General features: G+C 35.5%; 1 protein-coding gene across 1 annotated transcript; it reads right to left on the bottom strand.

The window, feature by feature from the left end:
- Positions 1-3,573: 3,573 nt before the first annotated feature.
- rexo4 (REX4 homolog, 3'-5' exonuclease) lies at positions 3,574-10,474 on the bottom strand. The gene is made up of 8 exons (XM_079846923.1): positions 9,926-10,474; positions 9,452-9,777; positions 7,889-8,041; positions 7,614-7,807; positions 6,435-6,523; positions 5,822-5,896; positions 5,647-5,721; positions 3,574-4,980 (listed from the first exon to the last, which is right to left on the bottom strand). The coding sequence occupies exons 1-8, from the start codon at positions 10,139-10,141 to the stop codon at positions 4,843-4,845; spliced, it is 1,266 nt and encodes a 421-aa protein (XP_079703049.1). The 5' UTR covers positions 10,142-10,474; the 3' UTR covers positions 3,574-4,842.
- Between the last annotated feature and the right edge of the window lie 511 nt (positions 10,475-10,985).

Below are 10,985 nucleotides of genomic sequence, written 5' to 3'. Positions count from 1 at the left end.
TTCTTCCCTCTGGCATTTTTAAAGTTTGTGACCCGCCTAACTCGGAAACTCAAAATGATCCCAGAACTTCCCAGTGGTAAATACGACTTGAGAGGACGCTCATGTCCGATTTTTAATATTTACGATAATTCCGATAGCATGTGAATGCAGCATTAGTTCAACTTTTAAAAAAACTCATCTCTAGACCTCGGCTGCGTCTGAAAACCTAAAAGTGCTGCCTTCGGAGGACGAGTTGTAGGGTAGTGAAACAAGGCACATCTGAATCCAACGTTAGCTGCACTTCCTGTCTCCTGAGAGACCTTCATCTGATGGATTTATTAAGGCAGCATAGATGTATCCTTCGCTGCCTTTAAAGTCCCCATGAAATCAAAATTGACCCTATTTACTTTGTTAGCGCATATTACTAGTCTTGTGGTGAACAATTAATCCGTGCAAGAAAATATTTAAAAAAAATTTTTTTTACCATGGTAATCTTTAATCAAAATCTGAAAATGCCCCTCCCCTCTGCATTGGAGGACCTTCTCTGATGACGTAGGTTTGAGGAATTGGTTTGGGCAACGCTTAACCACTCCCCTCAAACCGTTAGTCTGCTATGAGCGAGAGATGGAGAGGAGGAGCGCTAGAGTAAAACCCTGCCCTCTGTTCAATATTCCTTTTCACTGGGAAATACGTCACAACACTGGAGAAAAGTCGTTTGCAACTTCCGGTTCACGGGGACTTTAATATCCCACAATCCATTCTCTGACAGTTGAGATAAAAAATAAAGATGGCGTCTTTAACAATAATCTTTAACAACAATAAAGTTGCAGTTGGTGGTCAGTTTGTGTGTACGTTTTTAACGTCATTTTGATGTCATTTCTCGTGAGAAATTACAATTGTAGTCATTAAATATTTGTTTATCTATCTTTGAAACTGTATTTTGCTGTAGATCATTAAACCGTAACACTGCCTCAGAAGTCCGTCCGAAATCAGTCTCGTGAGGTATCTTTGAGCGCAAACACCTGCAAAGTCAATACCTGTAAGGCAGTGAGGCAACAAGTCAGTTGCCTAAGTTTTCGAACTCAGTACTTGCGTTTTTTCCCCACTTCACTAGCCTGAGTTTTTTAACCGCAAAAACGCGTTCTGTGTGAATGGCCCCTAATCCTTTAAAAGAGCAAACAAACTTGTATTTTAATGTGTAAGCATGATAAAAATGTGTTTCAGCGATTGCAGGTGTGTTTAAGGCCACTGCAGGGATAAAAACTAGTGTGTTTGTGTGTTTCGTGTGCCTCTGCTAACTGGCCTTTACCCAGAATCCTTTGCTGCAGCATGTTTGCTGTTTGTAAGAAATGGTGGAATGTAATTTTTCTACACGCGCTGCTCTAAAATCTCGCTGTCACTTTCGCTGTCACTGATTTGGTGAAAGAGTGTCTGATCTGCGCTTTCTGGTTGTTTCCTTTAAAAGCTTGTGTGAGTGTAACTTTGAATGATGAGATAGTGGTTTACGTTCTGTCTTCAGTCTTAACTTTCCTCTAAAGCCGTCTGTCTGTTGCTGCACTGAAGAAGGGCTTCTTTTCCGGAACAAGAAACGATTCAGTTTGTTGATGCTGTGATGACGTGTTGTTTGCTTATTTCTGCATCTATCTGAGCCAGTCTCAACACTGACCACTGGTATGAAAGCCAAAGTTACAAATCTATAATGTGGAGGTCAGAGGTCATCATTCTGTCCTGTTCTGACCTTAGTGTTCACGCTGTTACTTAATGAGGCTTGTTTCCACCAGGGAAAAAAAAAAAAGGGAATTGCGACAATTCTGACTTTTTTTCTCTCAATTGCGAGTTTATATCTTATATATCAGTCATTATGCCTCGAATGTCACCCACAAATCTTTATTATTTATTTTTTTGGAAGATGTATTGACTCTTTATTTAAATTGTATTAATTTTGAACAAAAAAACGTTACATAGTATACCTTTTAAGCACATTTGTTTATTTAATTTACATTTATAAAATGTTGAATTGCATTAAGAACAACAGGAATTATTAGGCATAAGTATTTGCTAAATTATGGTCTCAATTGCAGAAAAAAAATCAATTTCCTTAATGCAAAATAAATATTTTTTTCCTTTTGATTTTGGGGTAAATTGTGACCCGAGTGTGTTTGTGAGATTCACCCTTATAATTGGTCTTGCTTCCTTGAAATGCTTTCAGTAAACTTTTCCAAACTTTGCATGCACTGTATGTTTAGCAAGTAAAATGATTTCCAATAACACTACTGAGACTTGTTATATAGTTAAATCTCCACCAGCACACAAACCAGCTTGAATCTAATGTCTACCTAGATAAACTGAAAGAATGAACTCAAGTTATGTCGGAAAGATCGTATTTATGAGTTGAACGCCACCACAAAGTTGTAAATACGAGCGGAATATCTCAATACTTAAAGGTTTTTAGCAGCGGCTTTTTTTTATTTACAACAAATTTCGCTAATTGCCTGCGCAAAATGATAGCACTGTAATAATATGACATTCATATGCAGCGATGAAGTTTACAGTGACTTCATACATTTATTAAAAACAAAAAAAAGCGAAACACACCTGATGCACATTTTGTTCTTAATTTTCTCGAAGTAGAGTTAAAAACCTTGCTGTGTTTTTGTGTTGTTAATTAAGAGAAGGTACACCGCCATCTTACGCCGGCGAAAGTGAATTGAACGTCGTAAATACGACTTCCCAACTCGTACATACGAACTTCCCGAGAGGACTTGAACACACCTTTATTTATCACTAACTTTGGTGTACAATCCCTCCAATAGCCTTAGTCCATCTGTAGAGGAGTTTATAGTCACTATGATATTGAAAGTGTGATTTTCTTAAAGATGGAAGTCTTCTAGTCTTCTAATATCCATAACCAAACACTTCTGTATGGCCTGACAAACACAACAGGACTGATTGAAAAAAGGGAAGATATTTTGAAACACCAAACTTTGTTCCGCACAACCTAAACTTGAATACTTGTTATTAGCTGTGATCTTGTCCCGATGTGTATTAGTTTTGGATCAGTGATATGTAACTAATTGACTTTGCAATGATGTGTACACAAAAAGGTCTGAGATTGAGACTTTTTTCCTGTTTTCCTCATGAGCTAAATAAAGGCATCTGTCTTTGATCTCCTCGTTTGCTCGTTGTTTTTATGTAAGAGTTTCTAACTAAAAAATTGGAATAATTGGCGGGTGATTTTTTTATTATTATTAATAATAATTAAGAGGTATCTTGTGCTCAACAAGGCTGCAATTATTTGATGAAAAATGATTTGCTGATTTATTGCTCATCAATGTTAAAGACAGTTGTGCTGCTTAATATCCAGTGTTGGGGGTAACAAATTACAAGTAATGTGAGTTACGTAATCGATTACTTTTTTTTAAGTAACGCATTAGTTTTAAATTTACGACAAAATATCTTAATTACTTTTCCAAATAAGTAACACAAGTTATGTTTTCCCATGTTTTGACTGACGGCTCTCGTCCCCATGTTGAAAGAAATCATAAGTGTAGAGGCGGTGTGTGTGAACATGATGGGTATTCGTAGTTCTAGACTAAATGTGAACATGTTTTTATTTATCTCACTTGCTCAAAAACAGATTCAGTATTCCTCAAAATGAATAAAAACTGTGAAATGAGAACAGAATATTATGCAAACCTGCTATTAAATGTTAACACAGATATACTTTATGTATTTAATCTCACTTTATTAACCAGTGACCTTTGATGATCCAATTCAACCACACTAATAAGAAAAAAGTACTTTGACATTTGTTAAATTGTTCTGTTTTTTATTAAGTATTAATTTTGAACTATCTTCTGCAATCCAGAAAAGCAGTGCAGCTGAAAGGTTTGTTGGAGATGCGCCCTCTACTGTACAGACAGGACTTTGCAGGGTTTTTTTAATCCAGATTATTAACTTTTTGTTATTAGAGCCCAGGTGAAAAAAGTAACACAAAAGTAATGTTTTTTCCAAAAAAATAAATAAAAGGTAACACAATTAGTTACTTTTTTCAGGAGTAACCCAATATTGCAATGTATTACTTTTAAAAGTAACCTTCCCCCCAACAATGGTAACGTTTTTGTGGAATTCGTGATACACTCCCATAAAAATTAAGCAACAAAATAAGAATTAGTAACAGAGCACCAATAATAATTGAGCATCAAATCATCATATTATAATGATTTCTGAAGGATCATCATGTGACACTGGAGTAAAGATACTGAAAATACAGCTTTGATCACAGGAATATTCAAATAGAAAAGTTCTTTTAAATTGTAATAATATTGCACAATGTTACTGTTTTTCCTGTATTTTTCACTTCTTTCAAAACATAAAAAGACTTATTACAAACTTTTGACCATCAGTGTAATTATTACTTGTAAGACTACCAATCAGCAAGTTTAATGTCATTATAATAGATATATTCAATAATGTTTTCAAAGTAAATCTGACTGTTTGAACACCCCAGCACGAGATTTCACAGAATACATCAGCACATCACATCCGGTTGCAGGACTTTAATAGGAGTTCAAACTGAAAACTGAAATTTTATACAGGATGAAAAACTACATTACTTGGTATAAAAAGGGCTTGATAGTACAGTCACACTTATAACCTGATAATCTGAACAGTTTGACTGTCTGATTCCTCAAATAAGAAGTTCAGACTTGAAATCAAGAAACAGTTTAACAGTAGAGAGACAGATAATTAAACGGTTCATCATTACATAACTGAAGAGATTGTGTGTCACTGATCGATGTACCGTTTCAGTCTGTTGAGGTTTGCGACGACAGTGAAGAGTTTTTATTGGTGGATCTGAGTTCATTTGCTGTGGTCTGTAGGAGCTTTGGGTTTTCGTGGACTCTTCTTATATTTCCCCGCCCGCGTGGCTTTAAGCTCCGCCTCCCACTGCTTCTTCACCATAGTGTACAACCTCATGGTGGCCTGAGCGTCCTGAACCTGCGAGTTCAGCCAACAGGACACACACAGCAGGGTTAAAAACACAATCAAACCACCAGCTGTACCTTAAGATCACAAAACACTTTGTAATAATTATACGGGGGTATCTTAGGGGATTCTGGCTGACTTACTGATGACAAGTTTTGAGGTCAGTAAGATTTTTTGTGAATACATTTATTCAGCAAGAATGCATTAAATTGATCAAAAGTGACAGTAAAAGACATTTATAATGTTACAAAAGATTTCGATTTAAAAAAATTGTATCACTGTTTTCACAAAAGTATTAAGCAGCACATCTGTTTTCAACATTGATGATAATCAGAAATGTTTCTTGAGCAGCAAATCATCATATTAGTATGATTTCTGAAGGATCATGTGACCTGAAGACTGGAGTAATGATGCTGAAAATTCAGCTTTGATCACAGAAATAAATTACATTATAAAATATATTCAGTTATTTTAGATTATTACTGTATTTTTGATCAAATAAACATGAGCAGAAGAGACTTCTTTCAGAAACATTTAAAAATCTTACCGACCCCTAAACTTGTGAACGTTAGTGCTTGTGACGGCCTAAACTGACTTTAACTCCTTAACTTACATTATATGTGAAAAGGTCAAGTCAAGTAATCTGAAATAATGGAGAAGAGTTCATTGGAGACTTACGGATGAGTGTTCGCCCTGCTGGACTTGAACATTGAGAATCTCTTTACATAAAACCCGCAATGCAGGACATCCGGACTGAGGAAGAGGACAGGAGGGGAGACATTACAAATTAACATAACACTTGAAGTCAGTAATTGCACTTAACATAGTATATATATTAATTTAAGATTCATACCTTTACTTTCTGCCTAAATGGTTTGTATTTCTGTGTGTCTCTGATCATTTTCTTGGGATGACCCAACAACAAAATCTATAAACAAGACAAAAGTGATACAAATAAATCTTACACTGGTTAAAGGAATAGCTCACCAAAAATATCATTATTTATTCACCCTCATGCCCTTTCAAACCAATATGCTGTTATATATTTTTTTTAAATAGCAAAAAATATATTCACAAGGTAGATGTAAATAATAATATTAATAGGCCAATATAAGCCTTCTTATTATATTATTTATTATTGTTTCTCGGTAGTAACAAATTTGGGGAGAGGACAAATATTCCAAAACTTTCTGAAAATACAATATGATAATTAACTGCACAATTACTAGAAACATGTACCTTGGATATTATACAATTTGCATACATACAAAATGTGTGAAAAAAAATAAATAAATAAATTCAAGACGTTTCCAACTCTGACTTTGAACCAATTCTGTAGAATGGCCCATATAGCCAGTCATATGGACTAGTTTTATGGTGTTTTTTATAGCTTGTCAAACATTTCAGCAAAAGCATGCAGGAATGATATGAGCATGACAGCAGCCTTTCTGTTGAGTGTACTGTACCTTTAAGTCATTGTGAATGGCGTGTCCCACTAAAATTCTTCCTTCCAGAATCTGAGCCACTTCCTCCTGGACCGTCTTGATGTCCTCACCTGTCAATCACATAAAGAACAATCAAAACACAATAAATAATCTCAAATATATTGAAGCCTAATTTCGAATATTAATGCACAAAATTACTTATTACATTCACAAAATGCATTAAATAGCAGATTCATGATTTATTATTAATTTAATATTGAATGCCTAATTCAGAAATCAACTGGTGACCCGCCTAATTTCATAGACGAAAGGGTCTGTCTAGATCACAAAATGCTTTTGAAACATTCATGAAACATTAAGAATTTTTTATGTAAACTCAGAATTCTGAGAAAAAAAATATAAACTTGGAATTATGAGTAATACAGTCAGAATTATGTGATTTTAACTTGCAATTCTGAGAAAATGATTTGTGAAATAAATTCAAAATTGTGAGATTTAATTAAAAAAAAATTAAAAGAAACACCACCAGAACTGCGTTGCACTATTGCAATTGAGAAAAAAGTCAAAATTGTGAAATGTTAGCTCAAAATTGCGATATATAAATTCAGAATTGAGAGACACAGTCAGAACTGTTACAAACTCGCAATTCTGAGAAAGTCAAAATTTAGAGAATTACTTTTTTCGTTTCTTAATCCATTCTTATCCCATACAAACAGCTATTTAACCAAACATATGTGACCCTGGACCACAAAACCAGTCACAAGTCGCACGGGTATATTTGTGGCAACAGCCAACATTACATTGCATGGGTCAAAATTATCGATTTTTCTTTCATGCCAAAAATCATTAGGATATTAAGTAAAGATCATGTTCCATAAATTTCCAACTGTAATATATAAAACATTTATTCTTGTGAGTGAATGCAGCACAATCGCCAACATAAATGGACAACTTTAAAGGAGATTTTCTCAATGTTTCGATTTTTGTTGCACCCTCAGATTCCAGATTTTCAAATAGTTGTATCTCTACAAACCACAGATCAATGGAAAGCTTATTTATTCAGCTTTAATATGATGTATAAATCTCAATTTCAAAATTGTGACCCATGTGACTGGTTTTGTGGTCCAGGGTCACATATAGTATTTTTCAAATGCAATAGAGAAAATCCATGCAGTTCTTTCTATTAGGAGGGGTCCTGACCATTTTCAATGTCCGCCCGTCTGATGCCGCTAACGGCCGTCCGGTAGTCCGTAACCTTTTCCGTGGGTTTGACGTATTTATCGTAGATGCACTTCCCAAAGTGGTTGACGATCGAGACGCGCGCTAGAATGCTGTCCTCCCCGTCACATCCGACCCCCACCATCTCACAGTCCATAGCAACGGCACGGGTCAATCTGAAATCACAACAACAGCGGTTAGCTGACATCACTTCCTGCCGCCAGGACTTACACTGACAGCTGCAGGCGCTCGCTCACCCCTCAAACGCGTGCTCTTTCACCAGCGACGACTCCGTGGTTTTTGCATTGCACTTCAGAATCCCGTTCCGCTTTCGTACGATGTCTGCGGCCTCGGCCCCCACGGCGGACTCGATGTCATCGGGGTCCACGTCATCAAACCAGATATCAGACCTGAGAGGAAACAGAGTGTTAAAAGAGGACCGTCATTTGAAATGAAGCAGCATTAACCCCTTTTCCAGCATAGACATGAAAATGCACTGAACTTAAATGGTTGTAATTAATGAATGCTTTGGAATATAGAAATTATTTTTTTTAGAGTCCAAATTCTTTTGTAAACTAGATATTTTTTGTGCAAAATAAAGATGTTTAGTACATTTGCTAAACCTCTATGCTTTCAAAATGTCTTCTTTAAAAAAAAGACCGACCTTAAAGGGATAGTTCACCCAAAAATTTTAATTATCACAATTTACTCACCATCAAGCCATCCTAGGCGTATATGACTTTCTACTTTCAGACGAATACAATCGGAGTTATAGCTAAAAAAAAAAAAAAAAATCCTGGCTTATCCAAGTTTTATAATAGGAGTGAATGGTACCAATTTTTGAAGACAAAAAAGTGCATCCATCCATCATAAAAGTGCTCCATACGACTTCAGGCGGTAAATAAAGGCATTCTGAAGCAATGTGATGAGTTTTTGTAAGAAAAATATCCATATTTATAACTTTATAAAGTATAATCACTGGTTTCCAGTAACGGCCGTAGGCGAGTCGAGTTCCGGCCGAAGAGTGACCTCTGACCCGACGTATATCAAAAAGGCTCAGGCTCTATTCACTCCCATTATAAAGTTTGGAAGAGCCAGGATATTTTTAATATAACTCCAATTGTGTTTGGCTGAAAGAAGAAAGTCATATACTCCAACGATGGCTTCAGGGTGAGTAAATATGGGATATTTTTCATTTTTGTGTGAACTGACCTTTTAAGGTTGGTCTTTTTTTAAAGAAGACATTTTGAAAGCATAGAGGTTTAACAAATGTACTGTACTAAACATATATATTTTATACAAAATATATATTTCACAAACAATTTGGACTCTAAAATTGTTATAAATCAAAGCCGCACGTCTAGCAAAGTTGTGTTCCAATTTTAAATTTGATATCACACAAACTTATGAGATTTTGTTTAGGTGCTGTACCAATAATAGCCACATTCCACTGAATGTTTTAATGTGTTCTCTTGTCACAAATGAATACATTTCTGTCACAATATTACTTCTATCCCAGTGGCTGAATCCTTGACTCTTAGACCTTTCCAACGATGTTTTGCCAAGATTAGAAAAAGATTTGATTAAAAAACAGTGCAGTATATTTTGTAAAATGTGAAACATGAGGGGGCTGCTAAAAAGGTTTTAAAGTATTGTTTTCATGGTAGTGCAATGTTCAATTTCAAAAGTGTTTTCACAGGATGAATTTTTAGAGTTTAAGCTTTCAAATGATACCTAATTCAAGATGATTGCTAAACTATGTGATAGGGGAAAAGGCAATGCAAAAAAGCGAGCCAACTTGTTTTAAAATGCACACATACTCTGCGGTGGGTTTCTTTTCCACCTCCTCGACTTTCTTCTTTTTGCTCGTTGGTTTCTCTTTTTCATCCTTTGTTTTCCTCTTCTCTGCTTTGAATTGTTTGTGTCCAGCAGGGTCTTTTCCATTCTGTTGATCTCCATCTTTCTCTGCTCTTCCTGAACTCTCAGAAGCCGGTTTGACAGTCTGTGTGGGTCTTTTGAAGAGTTTATCCGGTTTACGAGAGTCTTTGGAAGCTGACTGCGTCTTCTGAAGCTGATTTCCTTTAACGCTTGCATCTTTCCTCTGTTTTGTGCCTTCATCCTTCTTTTCAGGATTTGCAGCGAGAGTCTACACACACACACACACACACACACACACACACACACACATCAGTGGTTAAAACAGACATAAGATGCATTTCTCATTCAGAATTGCTTGTGCATATTGTCGTACAGGAATTCATTATAATTTTACCATGGTGAAAAAATACTCTTACCTGCAATAATTTCTTCCAGTTGCAGGAATATTCTTGAACTTCTGTTGGGGGCATTATGTTTGGCTTCACAGTTTTTGTTTTTTCCTCCTTTACAATAGGTTTCGTGTGGTAGAAGAACATCTTTTTCTTATCAGGTTTCTTTTTCTTCTTAGTATGCTTTGCTTGACCATTAGTCTGAACACTAACAGCATGTTTGTTCGGCTTAACTTTAGACATAGTTAGGTTTGATCTAGGTAACCTGAGTGATAAAACACTAGGGTGTCGTTCAGCTTTTCTGTTATTATAATGAGCACGTACTGGCTCTAATAAATATCACTATCTGTTCACATGTTATTTCGTAGCTTTCTATCATTAGCGCAGATATACGACATGCATGTTAGCGCGGACAATAGTAAACATATATGAAAAATATATATAACTCTATGAGAATATATTAACTTAAAAGCGTTAAACGCAAATATGACTATAAGAGCGATGCACAACTATACCATGAGACAACCATGCTGATGGAACTTTCTGTCGTGTCTGTGTTACAACAATACGACCCGTGCAGAAACTGTGTGTGGATGAACGTTCCGCACTGTATTCTAGTCCAGGGGTTTTCATAAGTTTAGGGGGGAAAACAGTGTAAAAATGCAAAAATAAATACATAATAAGATTGTAATAAAATAAGATTGAACTAAATAAATGCATAAATAATTTGATTAAAATGATCAAATTAATAAATGAAGAGTTCAGATGCAAAAGCCCCTAAGTGCCATCTGAACTTTTCTTCTAGAATGATCATTTTTATCAAGCTTGTATATTTAAGTTCAGTAATTTCACTTAAATGACAATTAATAGGTAATTTGCATTGCCATGTAAGTGAATTTACTGAACTTAAATATACAAGCTTGATAAAAATGATCATTCTAGAAGAAAAGTTCAGATGGCACTTAGAGGCTTTTGCATTTGAACTCTTCAAATATAGCCTATACATAAATAATTTGGGAGGCACGATATATATCTGCACCATATCAGTATATCTGTCGACATATCGGCTGATATGTATTCATTTTTA

The sequence above is a fragment of the Squalius cephalus genome (genome assembly GCF_949319135.1).
Source record: "Squalius cephalus genome assembly, chromosome: 17".
Taxonomy (NCBI): domain Eukaryota; kingdom Metazoa; phylum Chordata; class Actinopteri; order Cypriniformes; family Leuciscidae; genus Squalius; species Squalius cephalus.
The sequence above is the reverse complement of the archived record's forward strand: the minus strand, read 5'-3'. Positions and strand labels throughout refer to the sequence as shown.